At 28.9% G+C, this 15,727-nt stretch overlaps 2 protein-coding genes across 2 annotated transcripts; both read right to left on the bottom strand.

Annotated features, from left to right (window-relative positions):
• Nucleotides 1-1,162: 1,162 nt before the first annotated feature.
• LOC103571358 (uncharacterized) lies at nucleotides 1,163-1,839 on the bottom strand. The gene is made up of 3 exons (XM_053741325.1): nucleotides 1,816-1,839; nucleotides 1,451-1,733; nucleotides 1,163-1,368 (listed from the first exon to the last, which is right to left on the bottom strand). The coding sequence occupies exons 1-3, from the start codon at nucleotides 1,825-1,827 to the stop codon at nucleotides 1,163-1,165; spliced, it is 501 nt and encodes a 166-aa protein (XP_053597300.1). The 5' UTR covers nucleotides 1,828-1,839.
• A 6,667-nt stretch (nucleotides 1,840-8,506) lies between these two features.
• Nucleotides 8,507-9,117, bottom strand: LOC106693481 (cuticle protein 64-like). Its single transcript, XM_053741332.1, has 2 exons — nucleotides 8,727-9,117; nucleotides 8,507-8,649 (listed from the first exon to the last, which is right to left on the bottom strand). Exons 1-2 carry the CDS (start codon nucleotides 9,115-9,117, stop codon nucleotides 8,507-8,509), a joined length of 534 nt encoding a protein of 177 aa, XP_053597307.1.
• Nucleotides 9,118-15,727: the final 6,610 nt, after the last annotated feature.

Here is a 15,727-nt window from a genome sequence, read left to right as displayed (position 1 = left end):
TGCACTGAAGAGCAGCTATAAGTATCCTACTGGTTGGATGGGTGGTATACTTATAGCTGGAATCAGTGACTATTCGCTGATTCGCAGTGAATTTTACTAATTCATTATTAGAGGCTACTATATAGTATGCCAAAATTACAAGATGCCTGATGAAAAAAAAAAATTTATATAACTGTATATAGTTATATATGAATTATATATAATTGGATAGAGGTGATGGATAATTGAATAAAATTTTTATATAATTATATACAATTATATACAATCGTATATAATTATATATAAAAATGCAAAAAAGAATAATAAAACTATATACAAATATATTTATTTATATACAATTATATATTGTCTATAAATAAATACAATTATATAAAATTGTATATAATTATTATATTGTCTTCGTATGATTATATATAATTATATACAGTTCTATATAATTATATACAAATATATACATTCGCATACTGTATTCATATAGATTACATTTAATTATATACAATTCTATACAATTGTATACAAATATAAACATTTATATATAATTACATATTGTATTCGTATAGATAATATATAATTATATACAGTTCTATATAATTATATACAAATGTATACATTCGCATATAATCGCATACTGTATTCATATAGATTACAAATAATTATATACAATTCTATACAATTGTATACAAATGTAAACATTTATATATAATTACATACTGTATTCGTATAGATTATATATAATTATATACAAATATATACATTCGCACATAATCGAATACTGTATTTATATAGATTACATATATACAACTATACAACTGTATATAATTATATATAATCTTAAGCTTAAAAAAGATCTGATTACATAAAAATGTCTTTAATCGGCCGATACATACTTGATGATGAAACTTGTTCCAAATAAATATATATGAAATTGTAGGTTAGCTTATCAAAAATTTGGGCGCCATACTTGTACATATTCACAAATGAGATGAATGAAAAACGCTTTAAAAAAAACTGATAGAAAAAATGAACAAATTAAATGAATAAGTCGGAAGATATTCAAATCATTGATTTATTTTGTTTTTATATTACATTGTTTTGATACAAATATTGTATGGGAAAGTCAAAGGCGCAAGTGTCAGAAAGAATTATTGAGTATTTATTTAAATCACCACCAATGTCCCAGATGACCATGATGTGCACCAGTAGCAATAATAGCACCAGGTGCGACACCATGTGTGGAAATAGATGCACCATCAGGACCAGCGACCACGACAGAACCAAGTCCTCCGTGAAGAGCTGCATGTCCAGCATGACCACCAACAATAATGGCTCCAGGCCCGTGCGCATGAACTGCGTGGCCAAGGTCCCATGCTGCTGCAATAGATAAAATAAATTATTTAACTTGAATAAAGAAATAAAAGTGATTTATTTATTCAAAAACTTTGTAATTTACCAAGTCCATGACCAGGTTCAGAGACGAAAGTAGGACCAGCTGAAGATCCAATCACTGCAGAAGGACCAGCAACAGATCCAGTAACAACAGCGCCACCATCGACAGCACCAGATATGTGAGCAGGTCCAGCGACTGGTCCTGAAAGGCTCGAAGGACCAACATGAGGGCCTGCCAGAGCGGATCCTGCTAATACAGGGCCTGCTAATCCGTGTCCGAGCCAACCATGACCAAGAAGTCCATTCGGTGCAGCAGAAACTGCAGATGCCAATAGAGCACAGACAATCTAAAATTAAAAATTAGACATATATATGATAAATTTTTTATTTTTTCTTGTTAAGAATAGATTGAAAGTCTAAATGTTTTACCAGACACTTCATTGTTAATTTTTGAACTGCTGCTCGATGAAACTCTGCTTAATGTTTGATTGTTCGATCGAACTATTATGCTTTTATAGTAAAATTAGTCCTTGGATTATCCTTCGGAAATGATTTTATTGTCAAATGATTGCTAAGGCGAAATGTCATGTGTCAACTATCGTATCACGGAGTAGTGAAAGTGATACCGTTTGAAGACATTGAAATAGTTTGTTTTTTTATTATAATTTATCATTCATTATTTGAATAACTGTAAAGTTGTTTACTTTCTATGAATAGGGTGTGGTGTAAGATTTTTTTTCAAATGTCTCATAGGACACCTGAGGTAAAATAAGATACTATTTTTAAGGAAAAAAAAAATTTTAATGTTTAATGATTAGAGATGTGCGATTCTTGTTCATTCATCCTCATTTATCCTCATGTATCTTCAATTATCTCCATATAGGTCTCAACTGGAAAATTACTTTTTTTTCAGGACTTTTTGAGTTCCTCCTACTAAAGGACATCATGATGAACAAAAAACGTTTATATTATGATGGGTTATTCCCAACAGGAGCAAAGTTACGGGCTACTCTTCATAAAGAATCATCTCCACCCATCTCCACCAACCTTCATAAGGGTTTCAATTAAAAAAAAAAATTATTCTCAGGACTTTTTATGGCTTTTCCTTTTAGAGGACATTATAATGAACAAAAAACGTTAATGGTGTGATGGGTTATTCCCAACAGGAGCAAAGTTACGGGCTACTCTTCATAAAGAATCATCTCCACCCATCTCCACCAACCTTCATAAGGGTTTCAATTAAAAAAAAAAATTATTCTCAGGACTTTTTATGGCTTTTCCTTTTAGAGGACATTATAATGAACGAAAAACGTCAATGGTGTGATGGGTTATTCCCAACAGGAGCAAAGTTACGGGCTACTCTTCATAAAGAATCATCTCCACCCATCTCCACCAACCCTCATAAGGGTTTCAATTAAAAAAAAAAATTATTCTCAGGACTTTTTATGGCTTTTCCTTTTAGAGGACATTATAATGAACGAAAAACGTCAATGGTGTGATGGGTTATTCCCAACAGGAGCAAAGTTACGGGCTACTCTTCATAAAGAATCATCTCCACCCATCTCCACCAACCTTCATAAGGGTTTCAATTAAAAAAAAAAATTATTCTCAGGACTTTTTATGGCTTTTCCTTTTAGAGGACATTATAATGAACGAAAAACGTCAATGGTGTGATGGGTTCTTCCCAACAGGAGCAAAGTTACGGGCTACTCTTCATAAAGAATCATCTCCACCCATCTCCACCAACCTTCATAAGGGTTTCAATTAAAAAAAAAAATTATTCTCAGGACTTTTTATGGCTTTTCCTTTTAGAGGACATTATAATGAACGAAAAACGTCAATGGTGTGATGGGTTATTCCCAACAGGAGCAAAGTTACGGGCTACTCTTCATAAAGAATCATCTCCACCCATCTCCACCAACCCTCATAAGGGTTTCAATTAAAAAAAAAATTATTCTCAGGACTTTTTATGGCTTTTCCTTCTAGAGGACATTATAATGAACAAAAAATGTCAATGGTGTGATGGGTTATTCCCAACAGGAGCAAAGTTACGGGCTACTCTTCATAAAGAATCATCTCCACCCATCTCCACCAACCCTCATAAGGGTTTCAATTAAAAAAAAAATTATTCTCAGGACTTTTTATGGCTTTTCCTTCTAGAGGACATTATAATGAACAAAAAATGTCAATGGTGTGATGGGTTATTCCCAACAGGAGCCGTTACGGGCTATTATTCATAAAGAATGATCTCCACCCATCTCCACCAACGCTTATATGTGTCTGAATTTGAAAAGTTAGATATGAGCATTTTTTCTCCGGGCTATATACAAAAAATTTTTAATGATAGCAGTATACCGCAGCCATTGTTAAAAAAAATTATTAGTACAGTTTTTATTTTTGAATTAATTCAATACTAACAAGTTCAATAAATATAATAGTCATTATGAACAATGCTCAACGGTACATTTCCGTGGATTCATTAAAATATTTTTTTTTTTTTAACTTTCTGCTATCAACTCATAAATAAGGTAGAGAGTCAAGTGAATCTCTCTCACCACCAATTGCAGACTTCACATTTTAATAGAGCTTCATCAGGCTCTGAGTGATAGCTGTCGAGTTTGGTGAGTTTCCAATAAAAAAAAAGTTTGCAATTAGTGATCGCTATGCTCTATTTTTAAATATTCAATTCAATTAAAGTGCCTCGATGGTAATATTGATTAATCTTTGGATTGTATGAAAACATACCTTTATTGGAATATACCTTTTTTTGAGGTTATAAAAATAATAACTATGGCTTATCGAAACAAAGTGGTTCTAATATATATTTATATCAAAATTCTTTGTTCTTGTCATTACACTATGATCGGACAGCACTGATTAGTTGCAAATTAATCAAAAGTCTGGATACGGATGAGCAAGTATTAGTTTTTGAGTGAAAAATAAAAAAGTGACTCATCATGTTACAGTGACTAATTAATTGTAGTTGATGATTATTATTGAGTTCAGCAAATTTAAAAGCAATTAATAAATGATGATTTACTCGAAATTTATTTATGCAATCTCTGTTTTGAAAGTTCAATTTTGTAATTATAGATGGCGATGGCGTAGTTGCTACCTCTCGCTGCTCAAACTATACCATAATTTGTTTATATAGCCTGCTTTCTTGGTAAAAAAAATTATATGTAATTATAAATAATTATATGTGAAATATGACCCAATATCAGTACCTATAATTATATGTCATTAAATTTAATTATATAAAATTGTATATAAGTATCTATGAATATAAATATAATATTTACATAATTATATTTGGCTATTCTCTATACATAGAAATATATATAATTATATCTAACTATACCTAGATGATATATTATTAGATACGAATGGTATATAAGTACATATAATTTTTTTTACCTAGGTATTTCCGATGAAAAAAGATTTTATACAATTAGATAGAAAAAATTGCGCGATCCATTTGTATACAATCGTACATAATTATATTTCATTTGTATATAATTTGTATACAATCACATAATGTTTTTGTATAGATTATATATAATTATATACAATTCTATAAAATTGTATACAAATATATACATTTGTATATAATTACATACTCTATTCGTATAATTATATATTATTATATGCAACTCTATATAATTATATACGAATATATACATTTGTATATAATTACTTACTGTATTCGTATAGACTATATATATTTCTATATAATTATATACAAATATATAAATTTGTATATAATTTTATTATTCTTTTTTTTCATTTTTATATAGAATTATATACGATTGTATAAAATTGTTTATAATTATATGAAATTTTTTTATAATTATGCATTATCTTTATCCAATTGGATATAATTCATATATAACTGTATACAGATATATAAAATCTTTTTCTATCAGGTGTCGCTAAATAGAACCTCATTTGAACCTTCATAGTGGAAAAACAAAAAAAAAACATATCATAAAAATTTAAATAAGGTTTCAGTTTCAGGTTTTTAATTAATTCCAATTAAACTTAAATAATATAGATAGTGATTTTTATTTTTAAAAAACTGTTTAGTTCACTCCATAAAAATTTTTTTTTAATTAAAATTCGTTTTGTCGTTGACTCTTCGTTGCTATATTGTCATTACTATAGTTTTCTACGAAAAATACCTTGTTATATATATGAAGTAGCTCTAGAATGTGACGGGTTAATCCCAGTCTACCGGGTAACCGAAATTACCTTTGTTGGTTACCAAATCGACCTTCAAAGGGAGTAAGCTGTGATGTCTATTTGATCTCTTCAGTGTGACTTGATAATAGCTGAAATTCTCAAACAGATTAAGCTTTGGTGATTCTAAAATCAGGATTATCTATCAGAGATTATTCGAATCACAGTACAAAGTCACTTGATAGATAATTGGTATTTTTATGTAGTCAATTGGCGTATGCTTTAGTTTCCAGGCGATAATTCCCAATGGTTATTCTAGCAGACAGTTGAGTTTCGATCGCGTGAAAAAGCTAAACTTGTTAATCATTCTTCTTTTAATTTATTTATCTTAGTATAATAATGCTTAAATCACGAATAAATTAAAATTTATATCTTTTATCACGATTGACCATCAGGTTTATATATATATATGAATGTAAAATTATATTAATTCACAATTTAACCGTAGGCTTATGTCGAAATAAAACATCTTTTTGTTAAAAAAAAAAAAAAACAAATTGTTCTCTATTATTTGTTAGATTCCATAGAAATATAGACTTTTAAATTCGAATTTTTTCGGAGATATTCGGCTCTTTTCGTTAATTCTAATATTGATAGGTTAGAATATATTGAAGACGTCTTGAGGCGTAATTTAGCATTTTGAGTTAAAAAAACTATAAATGATTCTATATAATTATATGCAATTCATACTAATTATATATAATTATATATAGCTGCATATAATTACATGTGATTATATATAGATCATGATCCATTTATTATAAATATTATCTATAAATAAATATAATGGGTTTTTTATGTATAATCATATATAATTATAAGTAACTGTATATAATTAAGTAATAACTTATAATTATATATAATTTATACAATTATATACAGAACATGGCTCAAAGAAATTACATAAAATTATATATAAATATATATAATCGATTTTTTGTATATATAATCATATATAATTATATGTAACTGTATAAAATTAATTTATGACTAATAATTATATACAATTTATACAATTATAAATAGAACATGGATCAATGGAATTATTTAAAATTATATATAGATATATATAATAAATTTTATGCATATATAATCATATACAATTATATGTAACTGCATACAATTAATTAATTACATATAATTATATCCAACTTATGCAATTATGTATAGCCTAATGGAATTATAAAATTATATATAATGGGTTTTTTATATATATAATTATGTATAATTATATGTAAAAATCATACTAGACCATTTTCGCATATAATTATAGATAATGTTTTTATCCGGGATCTCTATGTATAGCATTGTGTTAATTCTGTTTTTGTATTGTAATGGAATTCATATTCTTTTTATTCTATTTTTTAAAAAATATTCTTGTTAAATAAAGTTCTTTTTGAAAAATTTTTAGGTTAATGGTATTTTTAACCATGATCTCATACTATCATGCTACAATTACTATAGCAATTTTTTAATAACTTTTTAACTGTCCTGAAGTGATTATTATTATATTGAAGTTATAAAAATGAAGACTAATGAGTTCATTAGTGAGATTAAACATCTCGTACACAGCTTCGTATCAGTAGAGCAACACAATAGTTTTCAAGTAAAAAACTACAGATATCGACATCAGCGATGATCACAGAAAATACTCGTCTGATTGGAACTGGCGTTCCTGCAACTTTTCACAATTACTGTTAAAGCTACGTCGTTTTATTGTAGAGCTACTCAGTATTTCCAATACAATAGCTTTGCAATAGCAAAAAAATGAAAAATCAACTTCATACTACGAAACACGTCTTACGTACTGACGGTCGTACATCAAAGCGAGAAATATCTTTTCTCAAATTTACAATGGAATTTATCTGAAATGCCAGTTTTATTATCTTGCATTGTGATATTTTATTTTATCGTACTTTTTCTTTTTTTTTTTTTTCATTCAAAAAAAATTTTATAATAATTATTTTGTAATATTTTTACCTCACTGACAATTTTATGCTAATGATTATCACACGGAAAAAAATAATTAGTAGCAGCTAGCAATTGGCGATCGGTAGCCGCTACCAATTATTTTTCGGTAGCAGCTACTGTTTGATGATTGGTAGCCGCTACCAATTATTTTTTGGTAGCAGCTACTGATTAGTGATTGGTAGCTGCTACCAATTATTTTTCGGTAGCTACTACTGATTTTTTCAGTAGTAGCTACCAAATAATTGGTAGCCGTTACCAAAAAATAATCGGTAGCGGCTACCAATTAGCAATTGGTAGCTGCTACCGATTATTTTCTTCCGTGCATCTCATTATGGTAAAATTTGCTCATTTTGCGCTATATAAATCAATATCACACTGATTTTAAAGTTAGAGGGAAGGAAAGGGGGTACTTAAGGCAATACTGAGTTTTTATGGACTTAACTATATGAAATTTTTTTTTTTTGAATATTCAAAATGAACAAACAAATTTTCATTTCTTGCGGGCAAAATGGGTTACCCTCTTGAAAAAAAGAAAAAAAATTCCTGATTTCACATAACTTTTGGATACAAAGAGGGAAAAAACAATTTTTTAACAGTTTTCATCATAGAGGACAATATTATAATATTATTATCGTAAAATTAAGTAATGATAATGATTGTGGTAAATAAAAACTAGGAAATTTTTTTTTTATTAAGTTATGCATTTATTTCTGTTTCAATTTCAATTGTATTTAAACATATATAAAATGTATAATTATATACACAAAATATAAGAATACAGAAGACCATATAAAAAGAGGTAATTGTGGTAAAGAACATATAAAAGAGATCATGGCATTTATTTAGCGTGAGGTCAATATGTAACAGTCAACATTTTTTTGTGGTCCACATGGTTCAACAAAGTAATAAATTAATGTCCCCAGTGACCCAATCCATGACCGTATCCAGAAACGATGCTACCAGATGGTCCAGCGACTACAGCTGGCAGAGATACGGGCCCAGAGATGGCAGCATGTCCTACTGCTGGACCGGCAAGTACGGCTCCATGAGCACCTGGAAAAAAGATATAGCAACATATTTAGTAAATTCATTTTTGAGTATCGTACTATTGTAGAATTGAAATCTCTTACCATATCCCCAACCATGTCCTACTCCGTAGCCAAGACCAAGACCATGTCCAGCTCCATAACCAAGACCAAGACCGTGTCCTAATCCATAGCCAGCGAATCCATATCCAGGTTCGACGACAGCAGTGCCACCGACGACGCTGCCAGAGACGACAGATGGTCCAGCAACGGATCCAGTTACCACAGCACCACCATCAACAGCACCGGATATTCTTTGTGGTCCAACAGCGGGTCCAGCAAGTGCCGCAGATCCAACGACAGGTCCAGCAAGTGCTGATGGCCCTAATACGGGACCACCAAGACCAACTCCATGGTGGCCGTACAAAAGACCAGATGGCGCTGCTACAGCAACTGATGCAACACTGGCGATCAGAAGAATCACGATTTTGTTCATGATTAATTTATTTTTGTTCTACCACTGCTTTGTCAAAGACACTTGGTGATGTGATGCTGTCTAGAGAAATCCCGTCGGCTTTTATAGTGAGACAATTGCGTGGTATATCCTCTATCGGAAATTTTCTAAAGGGCGGGGCAGGACACGCCAAACATTCTTACTCTCGCCTATGTCTTGCTGTGAACTTATCAAAAATAAGTCACTCTGGACTGATTGTAATTGTGTCAGTTGTCATTGACGTATATTGCTAAGGTGTGACATACGAATAGTACAATACGTATAATAACTTAATGCGTCTTACCAATCACTTGTTACGAGGGGAGGTCATTCTGTGTATCTGTTCCAGTGTACGGCAATTCATTCTGCAATACCCGTTGTTGTTAGGTGACAATCTTGTGCTCAGCATCCGCTTGCGATGATAATTATTATGATACTTAAATAATCCGGCCTCATTAAGCATCAAGTTAAGAAGAATTCAGGTTAAAATTTTTTTCATTTATTTACACCCTGGCATCATTCAGTATCGATTTACCCGAAAACGAGCTTTATAAGAACCTCCGTGAAAAAAAAAAAATGTTGTTAAAAAAACTATAATAAGCTTCGAAATCTAACGCAATATCAAACTTTTTTTAAATGATTTTAGAACGTCTGAACATACAGAGAAAAAAAACAATGAGCAATATTATAAATTAACGTTTTTAGCCTCTTTTGTATACTTTTTTTGACTCGACTAAAAAAAACAATGTAACTTTAATTTGACTCAGTTTGCATTAATTAGTGCTATAGTCAATTATTTTAAATTATTTCTTTTAATAATGGTAAGTAAGTCGACTTTATCAATAAAAAGTAAAAAGCAAATGTGTTTTCACATTTTAAAACATGCTTTCATCAGACCTGCACTGAAAGTTTCAATTCCTACCTTTGGTAGAGGGAAAAAGTCATTTTTTTCGGTTATGAGAAAATGATGAAAATTAGCGCATGCGGAATTTTTCCGCCACAACTAAAATTTGAACTTTCGGGTCCAAATCTACTGAAAAATGGTTTACGCACTAAAAAGGAAGATAGAATAACCCGATTCACGTGTTAGACACCCTCGCCTTTGGCAATTATACGAGAGTTGAAATGTCCTACTTCCTTCCCCAGGTGTGTAAAATATTATTATACAATTGTATAAAATTATATATAGATTGAATAGAAAAAATGGCCCGATCTATTTGTATATAATCGTACATAATTATATCTTATTTGTATATAATTTGTTTTTGTATGGATTACATATAATTATATACGAGTCTATATAATTTTATATAAATATATACATTTGTATATAATTACATACTGTATTCGTATAGATTATATATAATTATATACGATTCTATATAATTTTGTATAAATATATACATTTGTATATGATTACATACTGTATTCATATAGATTATATATAATTATATACGATTCTATATAAGTGTATATAAATATTTACATTTGAATATAATTACATACTTCATTTTCATAGATTATATATAATTATATGCAATTCCATATAACTGTATACAAATACATACATTTGTATATAATTACATACTGTATTCATATAGATTATATAGAATTATATGCAATTCCATATAATTGTATACAAATACATACATTTGTATATAATTACATACTATATTTGTATAGATTATTGTAATTATATACGATTCTATATAATTGTATAGAAATATATAGATTTGTATATAATTACATACTGTATTCATATAGATTATATATAATTATATACAATTCCATATAACTGTATACAAATACATACATTTGTATATAATTACATACTGTATTCGTATAGATTATATATAATTATATACGATTTTATATAATTTTGTATAAATATATACATTTGTATATAATTACATACTGTATTCATATAGATTATATATAATTATATACGATTCTGTATAAGTGTATATAAATATTTACATTTGAATATAATTACATACTATATTAGTATAGATTATTGTAATTATATACGATTCTATACAATTGTATAGAAATATATAGATTTGTATATAATTACATACTGTATTCGTATAAATTATATATTATTATATACAATTCTATATAATTGTATATAAATATATACATTTGTATATAATTACACACTGTATTCGTATAGATTATATATAATTATATACAATTCTATATAATTTTATCATTATTTTTTGCATTTTTATATACAATTATGTACGGTTGTATATAATTATATCAAAATTTTATATAAGTATGCATCACCTCTATTCAATTGTATATTCTCCATACATAACTGTATACAGTTAAATAAAATCTTTTTTCATCGGAGTATTACGATGATGCTCCAATAATTGGTGACCTTGCTATACATTGTATAAATAGTGATTTGAAATTATAGTTATTATACATTATTACGGAAGTTCACCAGCATAATTTAATTGCGTAGGCTAGCATTTGTAATTTATAACGCATTACAGATTGCTATTGTCCATCCGATTTGGTTATGGTATGCAGTCACATAGCCTTGCCCACACACTGAGATTGAAAGTGTTGAGAGAGTAAGTATTGTGTTGTTTGTCATTAAATATACGGTATGAGATCTATTAATGACAGAATCAAGATTGTTACGGGTCATTTAATTCTGATAAAATTTAACTTTTAACAAAAATACTGAATTAATTAACATAAATTAATTACTATACATAATTCCTCGGAAGAATTTTATTACATGTAATCTTTTATGAAATATATGTTATTTATAAAATCATTTAATGTCATTAAATAACCTATTTATTTACTCAATAGAACTTAGTTAAGGGAGGTAATCAATAGATGAGCGTAGATGATAATATATGGAATGCTTTTCCCTCTGGAGTGTGAACTGTAATCATTGCTATAATATTCAGTATAATGCGCCTCTGGGGTGGCTTTAACTATCTATTGAAAAGCCTAACAGTATCGCGATACGAGATTATCAAAGTTGCTAAAGGCAATAGTAATATTGGGAACAATCTTTTATAATAGAAATTTAATTCTCATTTATTGAATTTCATTTAAAATTTTATCAATTTTTAATTACATTTTTTTTTATATATTTTAGTTCTTTTTTTTTCATACTCGGTTTTTATTGGTGTTATTGATCATATAAAATTATGAATTCTGGTATGCGGAAATACCTTAGGGATATATATATATATATATATATATATATATATATATATATATATATCAAGGTATCCGGGAATTTTGTTTAATATTTTAACAGAGATCTATAGACCCCTTGAGAAAATAAAATTTCGTTATATCGTATCATGAAAAATAAAAAAATTACAATAAACGATATTTAATACTTAATTAATGTACAGTGGAAAAAAATGTATATTAAAAAAAAAAGTTTAGAAAATTCAAAAGTGCACGCCTCGAACGTTCATGTTACAATAAAATATATAAATTATTAATTTTCATTTTTAATTACAAAATTTTTTAATAAACATCTAGAAAGAAATTTGTCTTTTTTTTTTTAATTTAGTTAATTCTATGACAGTTGGCAATAAAAAAAAATTATCTGATGGTAAAGTAGAACCTTATGATATCAGCAAAGTTCGATGATAAAAAAAAACATTCCCGATAAAATAAAAAAATGGCTGCAGCGTGTTTGTTTACATGGCGCCGGTTTTAACAGAAATTATTTATTATAAAAAAAACGAGAAGGACTACAGTAGTGATTTTCGAAAAGGACCTTCTTTGCATAATTCTGAAGACAGTGAAAAAAAAATAAAGTCATTTTGTCAAGCCGTTTACGAGATATCCGAGCCACAGACTTTTTTTGGACTACAGACTAACTGACGACCGCGATACATATTTTTTATTGAACTTTTTTTTATAATAATATGTATCGGATAACTTAATGAAAGTATCAGTCTTATTAATTAGTGATTCCTCTTTAGATTAGTGTGATTTTTATAACGTGAAAGTGTGATATGAAAATAATATATACAGTTCAATGCGAAAAAATCGCGTGACCTTGACAAGTCCGTTATAAAGCACAACCTCTAAAGCAACAGTTTTCTTCAAATAAGAACTATCAATTTCATTTTCCAAAAAATTACTTTCTTTCAGTCCTCATAAAAATAAAAAAATAATAATTTTTTTTTTTTTCAGCGTATTCTCACATTACATTAAATGAGATAAAAAGATCTATTGAACAACTGACGGTGATCTTATTTCACTTGAACGTTCCCACTGATTCTCTTAAATTTCTTATTGATCTTGTTTATTACCTACTGTTTTATATCGTTAGCTAAACAATAAGAAAACAGATTTCAAACCGGATCTCTTTATCCTATTGTATAATATATATATATTTTCTTTTTTTTTTTTTTCACTCAACCTTTAGCTTTCTACATTTATCCTTCAATTTATCAGATTGTTTTGTCATCTGCGCATATGACAGCTCTAATCTATTTGAATATTTATTGTGAACAATTGTATAAGCTGAGTGATAATGAAATTGTAACAGAAAATATTTTATAAAAAAAATTTATTTTTTAAACATTTCGAAAATAAAAAAAAAAATTACGTACAGTATAAAAAGCGAAAAGTGTGTGTGTGTGTGTGGGGGGGGGGGGGGGGGGTAATACTTCATTACGATCTGTTATTTTAGAGGATGCGGGATATAAAGTGATTCTAAATTGGTTGCGCGATTAAAGTACGGCCCTTGATACATATGTGTTAATTATAAGTAAATCAGATAATTCACTTCCCTTAAAATTCGGATGAATATTTGTACAGCTCAATCGATAGCACAGTAATTTTGAGCATACGACTAAACTTTTATTTTTTTTTTTTTTTTCTGTGGCTGATCGTAACCAATTATCGGTTATTCACACATGCCCATAAAACTACCTAGCGAACCTCATATCTTTTTGTCTCTTTTCGACTATCCAAGCATTGCAACAGTACTATATTTCAGGGGTTGTCGATTCCGGCTTGAATAGAATTGTGTAGACCGCAAATTTACACGATCAATAATTCGATCAATCTTGATCGATCTCCGTTAGCAGTGGCTGCAATTTCATGCGATACACGGAGAGATAATAGTTCTCTATTTACACTTTCTTTGATATATTGACCACATCTTTCATCGCTTTCCATTCACATTCAAATCTTTATTATTTACTTCGTGTTCAACGTAATATTAATAATGACCGTATTATTTTTTCGAATTCGCCTGGATTTTTTTTTTTCAACGGAAAAAAAACTTGGTCATTTGTTCATTTTTAAAATACTATTTATAGGTTAGGGTGATGCATAATTATATAGAATTTTTATATAATTATATACAATCGTATATAATCTATACTAATATTATAAAGCTGAAGAGTTTGTTTGTTTGTTTGTTTGTTTGAACGCGCTAATCTCCGAAACTACTGGTTCGAATTGAATAATTCTTTTTGTGTTGGATAGTCCAGTTATCGAGGAAGGCTATAGGCTATATAACATCACGCTACGACCAATAGGAGCAAAGATATAGTGGTAAATGTGTAAAAAACTGGAGAAATTATTTCATCTTTGAAGCCTTCCGTTGCGTGCGCCGTGAAAACGGTTCAAGATACACAAAAAATATGTATTAAAGAATAATAGCTCTTTTAATGATCTAAAAAACAGTCCGCGACATTATATGTCTATCTTTTAAGATTAACTCACAAAAACCGTTTTTATGGTACCTAATTTGGTCGAAATAATTTGTTTAAGTTGTATCAACATAATAATATTATAATCTTTATATTCAAATAAATATGTTGTTGGTTAAGAGTACTTCATTGTGAATAAAATTGTCTTTGATATAACTTAATTTTAACAAAAAACTTTAAAAATTACAATCATAAATAACTCCGAAACAAAACCAACTCGCTCTCTGCGCTTGCCGGCGCGGCGGGAGAGAGGCGGTGCTTGCGGGCAAGCCGGGAGGGGTGTAGCTCAACGAGATACCATGCCGCGCGGCTCACTCGCGCGGTCGGCTCCCTACTGAACGGTTGAATGCAGCGCTAATTTGTTTATGCGATATAATTATCATCCTAATATTACTTTTTAAACACAGTTTCATTTTGTAGTTGTTTTCTATATAGTAGGTACTTTATTTGTTTTAGGATAGTATTTAGTTACACAATAATAACACTTTTTTGTTTTCATGTAGGTAGATTATTTAAAAATAGTATTTAGTTTCTAATTTTTTTTGTGGTACATAATACCTGTAGGTACCTAAATAGGTGTCGCCTACTTAATTATTCTTATTAGATTAGGGTTTAGTTTAACGTATTTAGTTTCAATTTTTTTTTTTTGCTTTAGATAAAACCTGTAAATAGGTGTGGTCTACCTATTTATTCTCATTAGATTAGGGTTAAGTTTAAGCATAAAGTTAGTTTACCTTATTTTCGTTTTACGGTTGTTATTTTGACATATTCGTTTAAAATAAAAGTAATTAGGTTCCTAATTATTAATCTTCTTAATCTTACGTTTCTTTTTTTTATTACGTGATACGCTTTAGTTAAGTTTTCATTTTCTACGTTTTTTCTTCATCACTATT

The sequence above is a fragment of the Microplitis demolitor genome, chromosome 8, assembly GCF_026212275.2.
Source record: "Microplitis demolitor isolate Queensland-Clemson2020A chromosome 8, iyMicDemo2.1a, whole genome shotgun sequence".
Taxonomy (NCBI): Eukaryota; Metazoa; Arthropoda; class Insecta; order Hymenoptera; family Braconidae; genus Microplitis; species Microplitis demolitor.
Note: the sequence above shows the minus strand (reverse complement) of the source record. Positions and strands in the feature narration are given on the sequence as shown.

Bases quoted from the DNA above. Each gene is read 5' to 3' on its own strand.
- LOC103571358 (XM_053741325.1), bottom strand. The intron at 1,369-1,450 runs GTAAATTACAAA...CTATTGCAGCAG, and splicing joins TGAACCTGGTCATGGACTTG to CATGGGACCTTGGCCACGCA.
- LOC106693481 (XM_053741332.1), bottom strand. From the start codon at position 9,117: ATGAACAAAATCGTGATTCTTCTGATCGCCAGTGTTGCATCAGTTGCT. The intron at 8,650-8,726 runs GTAAGAGATTTC...TCTTTTTTCCAG, and splicing joins AGGACATGGTTGGGGATATG to GTGCTCATGGAGCCGTACTT.